This window comes from Sapajus apella, unplaced genomic scaffold (genome assembly GCF_009761245.1).
Source record: "Sapajus apella isolate SASKATOON/1434 unplaced genomic scaffold, GSC_monkey_1.0 scaffold29, whole genome shotgun sequence".
Lineage (NCBI taxonomy): Eukaryota > Metazoa > Chordata > Mammalia > Primates > Cebidae > Sapajus > Sapajus apella.
This window is the reverse complement of record NW_022436969.1, coordinates 23,440,546-23,457,839: the sequence shown is the minus strand read 5'-3', so window position 1 is coordinate 23,457,839 and position 17,294 is coordinate 23,440,546. Positions and strand designations below refer to the sequence as shown.

Here is a 17,294-nt window from a genome sequence, read left to right as displayed (position 1 = left end):
TTTTAATCCAGTCTGACAGTTTTAACTTTCTGATTACATTAAGTCCATTCACTATGTGTGTGTGTGTGTGTGTGTGTGTGTGTGTGTGTGTGTGTGTGTGATGGAGACTTACTCTTGTCACCTGGGCTGGAGTGCAGTGGTGCAATCTTGTCTCCCTGCAACCTCTGCCTCCTGGGTTCAAGCGATTCTCCTGCCTTAGCCTCCATAGCTGGGACCACAGGTGTGCCCTACTACACCTGGCTAATTTTTGTATTTTTGGGTAGAGATGGGTTTTGCCTTGTTGGCAGGCTGGTCTCCAACTCCTGACCTCAAGTGATCTGCCCGCCTTGGCTTCCCAAAGTGCTGGGATTATTGGCATCTGCAACTGCACCCAGACTCCATACGCTTTTTTTTAAGGGGGTGGGGAGGGTCAGAGTCTCGCTCTGTCTCCCAGTCTGGAGTGCTGTGGTGAGAGCTCAGATCACTGCAACCTCTGCCTCCCAGGTTCAAGTGGTTCTCCTGCCTCAGCCTCCCGAGTAGCTGGAATTACAGGCCTGCACCACTACATAGGCACAGGGTCTCACTATGTTGGCCAGGCTGGTCTCGAACTCCTGATCCACCTGCCTCGGCCTCCCAAAGTGCTGGGATTACAGACGTACGCCACTGTGTCCAGCCCCATCCACATTTATTTATTTATTTATTGAGATGGAGTCTCACTCTGTTGCCAGGCTGGAATGCAGGGGCATGATCTCAGCTCACTGCATCCTCCACCTCCTGGGTTCAAGCTATTCTCTTGCCTCCACCTCCTGAGTAGCTGGAATCACAGGCATGCACCACCACACCCAGCTAATTTTTGTATTTTTAGTAGAGTCGAAGTTTCACCATGTTGGCCAGGATAGTCTCAATCTCCTGACCTCGTGATCTTCCCGCCTCAGCCTCCCAAAGTGCTGGGAGCCACCACGTCTGGCCACCCCATTCACTTTTCATGTTGTTATTGATATGGCTGGATTTGTGTTTGCCATTTTAGTTTTATCTCATGCATTTTTTCCCGTTTATTTCTCCCTTAGTGCTTTCTTTTCTTTCTTTTTTTTTTTTTTTTTTTTAAATATCAGAAAGCACCTGCAGGTCTACTGCTTTCTTCTGTGTTAAGTGAATATTATATTTTCTTAATTTCAAGAGACAGTGTCTCTGTAGTCAGGGCTAGAGTGCAGTGATGTGATCATAGCTCACTGCAGCCTTAAACTCGTAGGCTCAACAGATCCCCTGGGCTCATCAGATCCTCCGGCCTCAGCATCCAGAGTCGCTGGGACTACAGGCATGTACCACCAACCCAGCTAACTTTTAAAATTTTTTGTAGAGACAGGGTCTCACTCAAATACAGGTCTTAAACTCATGGCCTCAAGCAATCCTCCTGATAGCCTCCCAAACTGCTGGGACTGCCGGCATGAGCCACCATGCCCAGCCCAAAAGAATATTTTATAATTTAACATTTTAATTTCTTTAATGATTTTTATCACTTTTTTGTCTTTTTAAAAAAAATCACTAATTTTCCAGGGTTTTAGTGTTTGTTCTAGGGTTTCCATATGCATATTATTTTTGTTTGGTGTTTGTTGTTTTCCATATATGTTTTCATTTGTCAGAATCAGATTGAGATTTATATTAGCTTAATTTCAATAATATATGGATTTTTTAAGATTGTATATGATAAGTAGAGGTTGTTTTAAATGTGGTAGAATAAATCTATTCAAAAGTTGTTTTTTTTTTTTTTTAGGCCCGGTGTAGTGGCTCACGTCTGTAATTCCAGTACTTTGGGAGGTGAAGGCAGGTGGATCAATTGAGCCCAGGAGTTCGAGACCAGTTTGGACAATGTGGCAGAACCCTATCTCTACCAAAACCAGAAAAAAATTAACCAGGTGTGGTGTGTGCACCTGTAGTCCCAGCTATTTAGGAGGCTAAGGTGGGAGGATTAATTGAGGCGGGATGTCGAGAGGCTTTCCTGGGCTATGACTGTACCACTGCACTCCAGCCTGGGCAACAGAGGGAGACCTTGACTCAAAAAAATAACAACAAAAAATACCATACAATTTTGTTAACCCTGAAAACGTCCATGGCATTATGATAATATCACAGCTGAAGAATTATCATTACTTAGCAAATTTTTCAAGATAATAATTTTTTAATTTTTTGAGTCGGGGTCTCACTCTGTCACCCAGGCTGGAGTGCAACGGCATGATCACGGTTCACTTTAACCTAGAACTCCTGGGCTCAGTGATCCTCTTGCCTCAGCCTTCTAAGTAGCTAGGACTATAGGTGTATACCACCATGACTGGCTAATTTTAAACTTTTTTTTTTTTTTTTTTTGTAGAGATGAGGTCTCACTATGCTGCTTAGGCTGGTCTTTAACTTCTGGCCTCAAGCATTCCTCCTGTCTCAGTCTCCCAAAATGCTGGGATTATAAGTATGAGCCACTGTGTCCAGCTACAAAGGAATAATTTTGATACCATTAAAATAATAGTATTGGCTGGGCATGTTGGCTCATGCCTGTAATCCCAGCACTTTGGGAGGCTGAGGCAGATCACCTGAGGTTGAGAGTTCAAGACCAGCCTGACCATGGAGAAACTCTGTCTCTACTAAAAATACAAAATTAGCCAGGCATGGTGGCACATGCCTGTAATCCCAGCTACTTGGGAGGCTGAGGCAGGAGAATCCCTTGAAAAGGTGGTGATGGTGGGGGGTGTTGTAGGGGGTGGAGTTTGCAGTGAGCCAAGATCGCGCCACTGCACTCTAGCGTGGCCAACAAGAGCGAAACTCCATCTCAAAAAAAACAAAATAGTGTCAAGTTTGCTTAAAAGATTCACTCTTGGCCAGGCACAGTGGCTCACGCCTGTAATCCCAGCACTTTGGAAGGCCAAGGCAGGCGGATTGTCTGAGCTCAGGAGTTTGAGACCAGCCTGGGCAACTCGGTGAAACCCCGTCTCTACTAAAATACAAAAAATTAGCCAGGTGTGCCAGCGTGCGTCTGTGGTTCCAGCTACACGGGAGGCTGACACAGAAGAATTGCAAGAATCTGGGAGGCAGAGGTTGCAGTGAGCCGAGATCGCACCACTGCACTTCAGCCTGGCAACAGAGTGAGACTCCATCTCAAAAAAAAAAAAACAACTTACTCTCTTATAACTTTAGGTTAAGCTCTGGGATGTCATGTTTTTATGAATTTCAATGTCTATAATTTTTCTTCCAACATCTCTTAAGAAGGATTATGACTGCTAGGTTGACAGTAGGAGGGAGGGTTACATTTCTAGCTCCTGAGAAGCATGAACATGTATGGCACATAAGGGAAGGACATGGTGCTCCATCAGTGGCTGTTTATACAAAATATCAGGAGGACAAGAATTCCAGTTAACAGACTAGTTTGGGGGAAATCCTAAGGGAAAAGCACAACTAATGAATAAGGCATGATTTCAGCTCACTAAAACCTCCTCCTCCCACCTCAGCCTCCTGACTAGTTGGAACCACAGGCACGTGCCACCACACCTATACTTTTACCTAAATCCTTCTACAAAAATTACTAAGGCAAAGCTTAAAGGCTAGCTCGTTAGCACATTTGGAATGTGCTGAATTCATTAAATAGCTAGTTGAATTAAAGGGAAGCCATATTTAAGTTGGTTACATGCTAACCTTGGAAGAGAAATGAGGCTCTCGCAGGGTGAAAGTAGAATACAAGAGCCAAGAGCAGCTCTAGACCTCTACCTGTACATTAGGGAAAAACACCTTTTTTGAGCAGAAAGATAGGGCCATCTTTCCTCGATAAAGATTAGGACAGGCCGGATGTGGTGGCTCAGGCCTGTAATCCCAGCACTTTGGGAGGCTGAGGTGGGTGGATCACTTGAGGTCAGGAGTTTGAGACCAGCCTGGCCAAAATGGTGAAACTGGTCTTTACTAAAAATACAAAAATTAGCTGGGAGTGATGGCCAGTGGCTGTAATCCCAGCTACTCGGGAGGCTGAGGCAGGAGAATTGCTTGAACCTCTTGCTCGGAGGCGGAGGTTGCAATCAGCTGAGACTGCACTACTGCACTTCAGCCTGGGCATCAGAGTGAACACCCAATAAAAAAAAAAAAAAAAAAAAAAAAAGTCAGGACAAATTAGCCAGGCACGGTGGTTCAAACCGATAACCTAGTGCTTTTGGAGGCCAAGGTGGGAGGATCCCTTGAGCCCAGGAATTTGAGACAAGCTTGGCCAACAGACTGAGACCCCTTCTCTACATTTTTTTTTTTTTTTTTTTTGAGATGAAGTCTTGCTCTGTCACCTAGGCTGGAGTACAATGGCGGGATCTTGGCTCACTGCAAACTCCACCTCCTGGGTTCAAGCGATTCTCCTGCCTCAGCCTCCCGAGTAGAGAGACTACAGGTGTGCACCACCACACCCAGCTAATTTTTGTATTTTTAGTAGATGGGGTTTCACTGTGTTAGCCAAGATGGTCTTGATCTCCTGACCATATGATCCACCTGCCTTGGCCTCCCAAAGTGCTAGGATTACAGGTGTGAGCCATCGCGCCCCGCCTACAAAAAGTTTTTAAAAATTAGCAGGCTGTGGTGGTGCATCCCTGTAGTCCCAGCCTACTCAGGAGGCTGAAGTGGGAGGATTCTTTTGAGCACAGGAATTAAAATTGCAGTGAGCTATGATCGTACCGGTGCACTCCATCCAGCCTGGGCAACAGAACGAGACTCTGTCTCTACACACACACATGCACACAATCAGGAAAAATTAAATAATAGAGGCTTGAAAAAAATTTTTTGCCTTGTTTCATCAGCAAAGTACAATTCAGTCTGAACACTTTTCTTTACACAAAACTCTGGTGTGTTAAAATTTTATCGAGAAGTGTCCATTTTTAAGCAATTATTGTCAAACATCAAACTTTGCTACAAAATAAAGATATTTTTGTGGCCAGTTGTGGTGGCTCACACATGTAATCCCAGCACTTTGGGAGGAAGAGGCAGGTAGATCACTTGAGCTCAGGAGTTCCAGACCAGCCTGGGCAACATGGTGAAACAACGTATCTACAAAAAAATACAAAAGTTAGGCAGGTGTCACCACACAAAAAATACAAAAGTTAGCCAGATGGTGTGTGCCTATGGTCCCAGCTACTTAAAGGCTGAGGTGGGAGGACTGCTTGAACCTGGGAGGTGGAGGTTGCAGTGAGCCAAGATCATGCCACTGTACTTAAGCCTTGGCTTCAAGACCCTGTCTCAAAGAAAAGATATTTCTGTGCCTTATTTTGTTTTTTATTTCCCACTGGAATTAAGGAGCAAGCTACTGCTTGTCCTAATGTTTGAAATCTGATCAGAATATGTAATATGGCTATAAGAGAGGATTTGGAAAGTTTGAGTTATAGGAAATGCATTTGAATTTTCTCAGGACAGCTAGCAGTAATTTGGGGTAAGTCACTTAACTTTTGCAGGCTCCAATTTCCATAAGCATAAAATAGTGGCTTGGCCTAAAATTCATATTTATGAGATCTTTTCCAAATCAAATCTTAACTAGTTGAAGGTAATATCTACACTTACATTCAGAATCAGAACATCCTCTATCTAATTGGTTTATAAATAATTGTCTTAAAAGTAGAACCACATTAAGAAAGTGAAGCATGATTATTGCTTAGCCTGGTATTTTCCAGGGTCTCTCATGAACCCACTGATACACTACTGTTCATACATTTTACCTCAATCCTCTACTTTTCCCCGAAAAAAATTTTTTTCTTTTTCTTTTTCTTTTTTTTTTTTGAGACAAGGTCTCATTCTGTTGCCCCGGCTGGAGTGCAGTGGCATGATCTTGGCTCACTGCAGCCTCTGCCTCCTGGGTTCAAACAATTCTTGTGCCTCAGTCTCCTGAGCCAGTAGGATTAGAGGTGTGCACCACCACGCCTGGCTAATTTTTTATAGGGATGGATTTTCATCAGGTTGCCCAGGCTGGTCTCAAACTTGTAAGCTCAACTGATGCTACTGCCTCAGCCTCCCAAAGTGCTGGGATTACAGGTGTGAGCCCCCACGGCTGGCCTCAGGACTTTATTCTTGCTCTGGGTGAGTGTACAGGGATGCTGTAATGTAGGAGGAAGAGCTGAGCTGGTCAGGAGGCCTGGATTTCAGTCCCACCTGTTTCATTTACTGCTTCTGGATTTTGTCCTATGACTGTATTTTCTCCTCTGTAAGATAAGGAAAATAATATCTGACCCTTCAAGTAGTACAACTAAAGAGCACTTTTTTTTTTTTTTGAGATGCAGTTTTCCTCTTGTTGCCCAGGGTAGAGTGCAATGGCTCAGTCTCAGCTCACCACAACCTCTGCCTCCCAGGTTCAAGTAATTCTCCTGCCACAGCCTGCCCAGTAGCTGGGATTACAGGCATGTGCCACATGTCCAGCTAATATTTTGTATTTTTAGTAGAGACGAGTGTTTCTCCATGTTTATCAGGCTGGTCTTGAACTCCCGACCTCAGGTGATCTGCCCACCTCAGCTGCCCAAAGTGCTGGGATTACAGGTGTGAGCCACCATGCCTGGCCTTGAAAAGCACATTTTGAAAAGTATAAAATGTCACTACAGAAGTATAATGTATTACAGTTGTGGGCAATGAAAATTTACATTACAACATTGAAAAATATGCTTTTATTTTTCCTTTCTGGTGCACTTTTCTAGGTGAATGTGCCTCTTAGGAGCAGTTGTCCAGAAGTATCTGGGAAAAGCTTGGGCTGCATGATGATGGTGCTCCCTGAAAGACTCGGAGCAGCGTAGCCAGTACCTCCAGAGTATGAAGCATGAAGTACATTTATTCTACAAGAATAATAAGTAAATATTTAAAAAGTCAAGGTTTCCATTTTTAATAAATAAAATCAACAAAAGAAATCATATTCAGATAACAGGTTCGACTTCACAGCCCTCTAAAAGAGACATTTAAATGTTGATTTGAGTCATTCAGACATTTTAAATGTGAAGTCACAGAGTAAAAATACAATCAATGACTAAAATTAGGAACAAAATATCCTGAACATAAAGGCATTTGAATCTTTGGATTTTTGTTTTTTTTTTCCTTTGAGGCGAAGTCTTGCTCTGTCGCCCAGGATGAAGTGCAGTGGTGCAATCTTGCAATCTCTGCTTCTCAGGTTCAAGTGATTCTCCTGCCTCGGCCTCCTGGGTAGCTGGGATTATAGGCACCTGCCACCACATTCAGCTACTTTTGTATTTTCAGTAGAGATGTTCGCCATGTTGGCCAGGCTGGCCTTAAACTCCTGACCTCAGGTAGTCTAACCACCTCAGCTTCCCAAAGTGCTGAGATTACAGGCATGAGCCACTGTGCCTGGCCGGCCTATCAAAATTTTACGGAGTACTGAAAATCATTTAGAAGTTAGTTATAGTCTTTATACCAAAAAGTGTCAAGTAGTTCCTGCTGTATAGTTATACATAGAAGACAGTTAGGATTTTAAAGATTTTCGTTTATTTTGTGTAGAGAAGGAATAAGACACAATATTCTACTTATCATCTTGCCTCAACTTAATTACATATATGCTCACAAGGGCAAAATATTTACTTTAAGTATATCATAGCCATGAATTGGTACTTGGCACACACACAAAAAAAGGCCCTTCTGTTGATATAACCTTCCTGTGATTCAGTGCAGTAATGTTCCCCTCTTAAAATGTGTACATATTAAAAAAAATCATCACTCAAGGAGAATCCTAGTGTTGCAAATTTGTTTTTAAGAATGCATCTTTTGGCTGAGTGTGGTGGCTCACACCTGTAATCCCAGCACTTTGGGGGACTGAGGTGAGTGCATCACTTGAGGTCAGGAGTTTGAGACCAGCCTGGCCAACATGGTGAAACCCAGTCTTTACTAAAAATACAAAAATTAGCCAGGCATGATGCTGTGTGCCTGTAATCCCAGCTACTTGGGAGGCTGAGGCACAAGAACTGTTTGAACCCGGGAGGCAGAGGTTGCAGTGAGCCAAGATCGAAACACTGCATCCTAGCCTGGGTGACACAGTGAGACTCCGTCTCAAACAAACAAACAACAAACAAACAAACAAAGAATGAATCTTTTTCCATTGATTAGAGGGATGATTAAAACAATAATCTTTTAAAATATAAAGTTTGGATTTCCTTTTCTTTGCTTCACTCACTTGCTCTTTCCCTGTGTTGTCTTCAAGATTTATTTACTGCCCTATGCTGGGGTTAGCAGGTGAATGGCTCATAGATTCTTCAGTTTATTAACCCATTTATCTTGTTTACTGGTGGGTAAGGCAAAGATAAAAACGTTTTTGGCTGTAGTTGTCCACGTGCAATGGACAGCAGTATCCCATAAAGCCAGTAGGTGGTAGTGTTGTCCATAAAAGACCTTCATTTTTATTTTTCCTGGCTTGTTCAAAATATTTTAAGCCAGTCTGTATTTTCAAAATCCACACAGGATAAACTTTTGAAATAGCAAAATTTGAGAATGTTTGTTTTTAATCAAGAGGACAGAGCTATATTTATACATATATAATGTCACACATAAGGAATTATACGTTTGCCTCTCTAGGCTTTGGCACACATAGATACTGCATTTTTACAAATGAGATTATGAACCAATAATAAAGTGATGCTACTTTAAACGGTTGTTTTGTATTTTTTGTAGGAAATTATAATAAATTGCCTGGGGGGCTTTCTTCTCCTCTTTCAATTTCTTTCTTTTTTTTTTTGAGACAGACTCTCGCTCTGTCCGCCAGGCTGGAGCGCAGTGGTGCCATCTTGGCTCACTGCAACCTCTATCTCCCGGGTTCAAGCGATTCTCCTGCCTCAGCCTCCCAAGTATCTGGGATTACAAGTGTTCGTCACCACACTCGGCTAATTTTCTTTGTATATTTAGTAGATACAGGGTTTTGCCATGTTGGCCAGGCTGTCTCGAACTTCTGACCTCAAGTGATCTGCCCGCCTCAGCCTTCCAAAGTGCTGGGATTACAGGCGTGAGCCACGGCGCACCACCCTCTTTCAATTTCTTTTCTTTTTTTTTTGAGATGGAGTCTTGCTCTGTCGCCAGGCTGGAGTGCAGTGGCGCGACCTCGGCTCACCGCAACCTCTGCCTCCCGGTTCGAGCGATTCCCGTGCTTCAGCCTCCCGAGTATCTGGGACTACAGGTGCGCACCACCAAGCCTGGCTAATTTTTTGTGTGTCTATATATATATATATATTTAGTAGAGACAGGGTTTCACCATGTTGGCCAGAATGGTCTCGATCTCCTGACCTCATGATCCGCCCGCCTCGGCCTCCCAAAGTGCTGGGCTTACAGGTGTGAGCCGCCGTGTCCGGCCCTCTTCCAATTTCTTTATCTTCCTTTTTGTCCTGTTGCTTTTCATCCTTCTCTCCATTTCAGCTGTATATAAGATGGTATGTTATTTTAATAAACATAATTTTAATAGACTGTTGTAGTTTCTACTGCAAGATGCAATTGTTGAGAGCGTGATTTCTAACACTTTACAGAAAAAAGCCGTAAAAGGTTTACTGGAACTTAATATACATCGCCTACTTGGTTGATACTTTCAGCACTCTGAAGGGCTTTCACACAGAACCAGCCTCAGTGGAATTTTATCGATTAAATTCATCTACCAATGAGTGGTTAAGAACTGTTTTATTGCATACTTAATGGGTTGAGGGGCAGAATTATTTCTTTTATTTTTACTTTTTTATTATTATTTTTTGAGACAGTCTCGCTCTGCCACCCAGGCTGGAGTGCAGTGGCACAATCTCGGCTCACCACAACCTCTACCTCCTGGATTCAAGCGATTCTCCTGCCTCAGCCTCCCAAGTAGCTAGGATTACAAGCGCCTGCCACCAAGCCTGGCTATTTTTTTTTTTTGTATTTTTAGTAGAGATGGGTTTAGCCAGGATGGTCTCGAGCTCCTGATCCGCCCACCTCAGCCTCTCAAAGTGCTGAGATTACAGGCGTGAGCCACCGCTCCCAGAATTTTTTCTTTCTTTGGCTAATTGCGCTCAGTTCAATTTTACCACTGTGATATTCATTCCACATGCTGTGATGAGTGTGGTACTGCAGCACCTGCAAATTATGTACTAGATGCTTATATTCCAGGCCTCGATTTAGCTTTTGGGAGAAGTCAGTGAGCAAAACTCGTAAAGATCCCACTCTTCACGGGGCTTACCCTGAAGTTGGAAGTGGAGAGGGAGGTATTCAACCAACAAGAAATCCGAAAACGCACAGAGCCGGTGCGGGGTCAGGGTAAACTGCGGGAGGCTTTCAGGGCTTAGGGCCCAGCAGGGAGGCTTCAGTGGGCCTGCGTTTTCTTAGGCATCCGCTCCAGGCGGGTTCAAGCTCTCAACCAGACCTTCGGCCATCCAGCGCCTAGGGAACTTCAATGCGGTGACTTCTCCGGCTGTGCAGGGCAATGACCCGGGTTGGGCGCGCTCAGGACCCCGTCAGAGTCGGCCGGGGGCGTCCCTGATAAACGCGACCCCCCTACTGCCCCTTCGCTCCCGACCGCGCTCCCGATCGCCCTCCCGCCCCTGGCCCCGCGTGTCCCCCACGCCCCACCACCCTGCACGCCCTTCCCGGCCGCTTGTCCCCACTGGACCGTGCGTCGCCGCCCTCACCCCTGCGCCCCCAGCTGTGCGTCCCTTGCGACCGCGCATCACCACCTGCGACTCTGCGAGCCCTGCGGGTTGCGGTCCGCTCCAGATGGTGCAGCCACCGGCCTCGAGACACTCTTGCCAGTGCGTCTCCTCCCGAGCGCGCAACCCCCGGCCAGTGCGGCCCCCTGAGGGGCGGGCGCTGGGCGGTGCGAGGAAAGGCGGGGCGGGGCGGGGCGGGACGCTGGACGCCATCGCGTCGCTACCGGCCGGCTGCGGTCTGCCCGGGTCTGCAGCCGTGTCCTCGCCGCCCTCTGCTCGCCCACGCCTCCCGCGCCCTCGCCTGGTCCCGGCGGCCGCGCGCGCGGCCGCGTTGGGCGGCGGCGGTTCGGGGGATGAGGAGGCGGTGGCGCGCGGAGACGATGCTCCGGAGCTGAGAAGACGCCGGCACACGGCGCTACTGCCGAGCGCAGCGCCCACCCGCGCGATGGCTCAGGCCGCCGGCCCGGCTGGCAGCGGGGAGCCGCGGGCTGAGGCGGTGGGCGGCGAGGGGCCGCAGGAGCCCCGGGCAGCCGGCGGCGATGCCGGGGGCTCGCAGGACGCACTGAGCCTGGAGGAGATCCTGCGGCTCTACAACCAGCCCATCAACGAGGAGCAGGCGTGGGCCGTGTGCTACCAGTGCTGCGGCTCCCTGCGCGCCGCCGCCCGCCGCCGCCAGCCCGGCTGCCGCGTGCGCTCGGCTGCGCAGATCCGCGTCTGGAGGGACGGCGCAGTCACCCTGGCGCCCGCGGCCGACGACGCGGGAGAGCCGCCTCCCGTTGCGGGTGAGGCCGCCGGGCCCCTTTCCCTCGCAGTCTCTAGGGACACCCCCGGTCAAGCCGCTTTACCCTCACAGTCCCTGTCCCTTCCGCCCCTGCCACCCCCAGTTTGCCATGGGAGACCCCCCGGGAGGTTCTGGCCGCGCCCCTAGAGGAGGGCGGCGTCAGGCCGTGGCCCGGCTGGGGCTGTTCCGAGATCAAAGCCTCGGGGCGGGCGGCGGCGCAAATAGGCTGTGCGAAGAGCGTCTGGGCGGGCCTGGTGGGCCTGGGCCTGCGGGTCGGGGGGCCCTCGTCATTGTGCAGCCCGCACGACAGCTGCTGGAGGCGCGTTTGGGAGCGGAGGGCCGGGCCCTGCTTCGAGCCAGCTGCCTGTGCGCCTCACGCCGTGGCTGCTGACGCACGGCCGGGTTCGCGGGGTGGGGAGGGCACCACAGGCTGCACGCAGGGGCTCCACGAGGATCCTCAGAGCCGCTGTCGGAAACACCGCACTCCTCCTGCGAAGCTAGCAGTATTTCACATTAGACAACCTTTCCTCGGTTCAGAAATGTAAAGATGTTTCTGAACCTTGAGGAGAATTCTGTATTTGGAGATAAATGAAAAAATAGACTGAATAATTATTTTTGGCTCCTGGACATTAGAAAATACCGATTACATTCCTGTATGTGAAAATTCGTTGTGATGAAAAACAGGCTTGTCAAGTGAAAAGTTGACAGGATGTCTGGATATATAGAGAAAATGGGCTTTAGTTATGTCATTGTCCAATGTAAATTTTTCAGGATTATGAACTAAACAGTAATTTATAGCGAAGGTTTACTCAGATGCTCATTGATGAAGAGGAGGCGGAGGTTGAGAAAAGGTTTCTCCCATCAGTTTTTATCTAATTCATTCTTTTGAGAGGCAAGTCTATTAAAAACATAGAAAAACAATCCACCCTCACTTTTAGAAAGTTGATGAAAGTGTCAAAATGCTTAAGATGAAAAATGTAGTATCGGATTAGTAAAATGACATCTAATGAAAACCCTCGTCTAACTTGATTTGAACAATATTCAAGATTATAGTCTTTCAGTTCTGCCAGAATATGTTTTTATCTTTTATTTTTTAGTGTCAGGTAAACAATTTGTTTATTTAAAGCCATCTTTCGTGATTCTTTTGAAACCATTTCAACTAGTTTTTTTGTTGAGCTTATTGCTTTTAAACTTGGATTTAATCAAAGTGGGAAATACTTACAATTATAATTTATAGTGTATTAATTGGTATAAAAACATACATTTATAAAATACAGCCTTGTTGGCCGGGCACAGTGACTCATGTCCCAGCACTTTGGGACGCTGAGGCGGGTGGATCACCTAAGGTCAGGAGTTTGAGACCAGTTTGGCCAACGTGGTGAAACCCCCGTCTCTATTAAAAATACAAAAATTAGCTGGGCATGGTGGTGTGCCCTTGTAATCCCAGCTACTCTGGAGGCTGAGATGGGAGAATTACTTGACCTTGGGAGGCAGAGGCTGCACTGAGCTGAGATCATGCCACTGCACTCCAGCCTGGGCAACAGAGGGAGACCCCGTCTCAAAAAACAACAACAAAAAAGAAATGTCATGCCTTGGTATTTAGCTATTTCCAGAGAAAAAATGGTTGTGTGCAACCTGCTTTTAGAAGCAGCATTGGAGTGATGATTTCTGGAGAGAACAACCCCCCAGTTTACATTGGCTGTCACTTAATCTCAAAGTAGTATACTTTTGTTGTCAAAGATGGATAGATTCTGGTGGGTGGGTTTTTTTTTTTTTTTTTTTTTTTTTTTTTTTAGTTTGATTGTTTTTTTTTGGGGGGTTTTTTTTTTTTTTTTTTTTTTTTTTTTTTGGTCTGAACCTTATGTTGAAATGGATTATTTTTTACATCACTAGTGTGAGTGATAGCATGTTGACCTCAGTGTAATAAACTGTCTTTATGGAGAGAATAGTGAGTAGAGTTGTTCTCCACAATTCCTACTAGATTTTTAATTCTGTTTCTCAGTTCTGCTCATGACCTGTGCTACCAGTTATGGAGAAGGCCTAATCAAAGTTGTTGATATAGACTTGAGCATTTTCTAATAACTACAATTATTTAGGAAGTTCATACTAAAATATTACTTTATTTCCTCATCAGATTTAAGAATAGTTGCATGGCTCAGGAAGACACAAAGTCTTCTGAACATTTTATCTTGATTCTTACTTGAATAATTTGGTGTTGTGCACACTTAAACATTCTATTCCTTTTTTCTTCTCTCTCTTTCTTTTGATGAATAATTTGGTGTTGTGCACACTTAAAAATGTATTCCTTTTTTGTTTTCTCTCTTTCTTTCTTTGTTGGCCAGGATGGTCTCAATCTCTTGATCTTCTGATCCACCTGCCTCGGCCTCGCAAAGTGCTGAGATTACAGATGTGAGCCACTACAGCCTCTCTTTTCTGTTTTTAAGGAGTATTTGTATTCATAAGACTTCCATTGTAGGGAAGAGTTGGGGAAAATAAGTAAAAATACATTTTTAAAAAACATTTTCTTGTATTTATTATGATTATATGTAGTTAGCAATAGGCAGCATTTATGTTTTCACATATTATTTATTGGTTTATTTATTTATTTTGAGATGGAGTTTCGCTCTTTTTGCCCAGGCTGGACTGCAACGGCACCATCTTGGCTCACTGCAACTTCCGCCTCCCAGGTTCAAGCTATTCTCCTGCCTCAACCTCCCAGTAGCTGGGATTATAGGCATGCACCACTCTGCCCAGCTAATTTTATATTTTTTGGTAGAGATGGGGGTTTCTTTATGTTGGTCAGGCTGGTCTTGAACACCTACCTCAGGTGAACTGCCTGCCTAGGCCTCCCAAAGTGCTGGGATTACAGGCGTGAGGTGCCCATCCTGATTTATTTTCTCAATGGAGGTTCAGGGGAGTTAAATGATTAGTAATTCTTTGAGTCAAATCTTGGTCTTTTAGCCTCTAGGCTTTGTAGTATTGTGGAATGAAATATTTGGTTGAATTTGTATTGTGATTCCTCCCCTTCCTAGATGAGCGACACTGAGTAAGTTCCCCAATCCCTCTGAGTGTAGCCTTCTGTGTAAAAGCAGAATATATTGTTGTTTTCACACGGTAGGGGTATAAGTGAGGATAATAGATGTCAAGTGACCAGACTTGCTGTATAGCAGGTGCTCAGTAGGTTTTAGTTTCCTTCCTCCCCTAATCCTGTGTAGCAGGTACTCAGTAGGTTTTAATTTCCTTCTTCCCCTAATCCTGTGGTCCTTTCTCACCACCATACTGTCTCTAGTCTCCAGCTGTTTTATGTTTTTACCAAGAATTGGGGTAAATGTCAGGGTAGAGTCTCTTAACTTCGGCATGGTTGGCATTTTTGGCTGAATAATTCTTTGTTGTGGTGACTGTCCTGTGCAGCGTCCATGATCTAATCTCTAACACTGGATGCCAGTAAGCCCCTCCCCTGCAACTGTGGCATTTAAAGTCTATCCATTGCCAAATGTTCCTCAGGGTACAAAATCATCCCAGTTGAGAACCACTGGTCTAGCAAATGATGGTGGTGCCCAGGATTGTGTTCAGGATGGAGAAATGGATCCTGGCTGTAATCCTCAAGTGAGTGAATCCTTCTACAGGCCATTGTCAACTCTGTTGTTGAGCTGAATAAGTCGTGTTGGTTCTTGCCAGTACCAGCAGTATCACTCCATTTAGTCCTTGGGAAGAAATAGCAGTCCATAGGCTTTACTGACTTTCTGGGGGGCTGAATGTAGTAATTGATTTTAATTCTTGTTTACTTTTATGTATACTCATAAGTATACTCATAAGTATACTCATAAGTATACCTAACTGGCAATTAGAGCACATTTTGGTACACAGGGTCTTTAGAAGGTAGTAACTGATACAATTTAGGTTATAATCTAGATCTTCACATGGTTAAAAGCATTTGCTTTTTTGGGATGCCACAAAGAATTATTAAAAGCAGTAGTATTAGAGGTTAGACTCATGTGTGGTCTCAGTCTTTCAGGACTTAAATATTCATCTGACAACAATCATTTATTTTAAATTTTGGTTTCAAAATGTTTGATGTACCTTCAGTTTAGGCGTATAAAGAATATTTAAAAATTATGACCATATATTGATTTAAAGTAATCTTAAGGTTGGTAGATTTTCCTGAAAGGAACAATGAATGCCTGTGTGCATACTAATAAAGGGATCCCTTGAGAATGGTTTCTTGGTATAGGGAACATTCAGGCTTTGTTTGGGTTTTGAAAAGAGGATATGATCAGTCAACCTTCTCAGCAAGGTTCATGCGAATTTGGAGGGGGAGATGGTCTTGAAATAATATCCTATTTGATTTTAAAGAGAGAATAAATATTTTGAAATAGTGAAAAATGTTTTAAAACACTTTTTTTTTTGGTCCACTCGTTCTGTATTTCTTGTGTTCTCATCCTGGTCATTAAAGGAAAGGAATATCTGAAGTATATATGTAGGTTTCCAGAGTAGGTAGTGGGGGTGAATGGTAGTGTTAGAGATTGTTAAAATGCCTTATCAGTTACAGTAATAGATAAGAATTGTCTTCTCTGAATAAGTTTAAATATGTCAGGTTAATTCAATCTAACAAATATGCATTGAGTTCCTACTATGTACAAGTAGTGTTCTATATAAGGGTAAGTAGTTCTAGTCATTAAAGAAGAGAAAATAAAACATAAACACAGTGGTAAATTTACCGTGAATGCAATGAGGCTTAAACTTCCAAGTCCCTTTATTTACACAGGCCCCTTCTAAGTGTGTAGGAGGAGCTTTAACAGTATGTTTAGATGTTCATTTGCAAAATTAAGATTTTAGCCATAATTGGATAAAATTGCTATCACTTTTTTTTTTTTTTTGAGACAGGGTCTTGCCCTGACACCCAGGCAGGAGTACTGTGGCTTGGTCTGCAGCTTTGACCTCCCAGATTCAAGCAATTCTCCCACCTCAGCCTTCTGAGTAGCTGGGACTACAGGCATGTGTCACCATGCCTGGGTAATTTTTATATAGTTTTTTAGAGTTGGGGGTTTTGCCATGTTGCCCAGGCTTGTCTGGAACTTTTGGGCTCAAGTGATTTGTCTGCCTTGGCCTAACAAAGTGCTGGAATTGGAAATGTAAGACACCATACCATGCGTGGTCTGCTGTCACTTTAATTTATTTATTTATTTGTTTATTTGAGACAGAGAAGTCTTACTCTCTCGCCCAGGCTGGAGTGCAGTGGCATGATCTTGGCTCACTGCAACCTTCGCCTCTCAGGTTCAAGCAATTCTTGTACCTCAGCCTCCCAAATAGCTGGGATTATAGGTGTGTGCCATCACACCCGGATAATTTTTGTGTTTTTAGTAAGAGACAGGGTTTTGCCATATTGCCCGTGCTGGTCTCTAACTCGTGGCCTCAAGTATCTGCCTGCCTTGGCCTCCCAAAGTGCTGGGATTACAGGCGTGAGCCACCAAGCCTGGCCTGCTGTCACTTTGGCTCCAATTTACCCAGCAATATATTTCCGCTTGTGTTGGGTTATAAGAGAGGGGTCCAGGAGTTTTGGGGAGAAATTTTGGAATAATGCATTTGTGGTTTTGTATCTTTGTTTCTACTTTTGCAGAGGGAAACAGTAGAAAGATTTTAGTCATCTACAGATATTAGTCCTCAAGTAAGTTAGTACTCTTAGGAAACCATTGGCCTCGATAAGAGCTTTGACTAAACTTTAGAAGAAAAAATCAATGATCTATCAAGGACTATGTTGATAAGAGATGATGAGTTGCACTCTGCTTGTTATATATGGAAGGTCAGATTCACTCTCCTGCATCATCGGTTCTGTAAAATAACAGCAGTTCTCATCCTACTTTTATAACAGTATCATTAGAGCTGTATAATTTCCC

At 44.6% G+C, this 17,294-nt stretch overlaps 1 protein-coding gene across 4 annotated transcripts in view; it reads left to right on the top strand.

The window, feature by feature from the left end:
- Nucleotides 1–11,023: 11,023 nt before the first annotated feature.
- SPIRE1 (spire type actin nucleation factor 1) overlaps nucleotides 11,024–17,294 on the top strand; it is a 206,589-nt gene continuing 200,318 nt past the window's right edge. For all 4 annotated transcript variants that reach the window (XM_032293432.1, XM_032293430.1, XM_032293431.1 and 1 more), the window contains exon 1: nucleotides 11,024–11,401. In XM_032293432.1, the coding sequence (XP_032149323.1) occupies nucleotides 11,065–11,401 (337 nt within the window). In that variant the 5' untranslated portion in view covers nucleotides 11,024–11,064. The remainder of the gene's footprint in view (nucleotides 11,402–17,294) is intronic.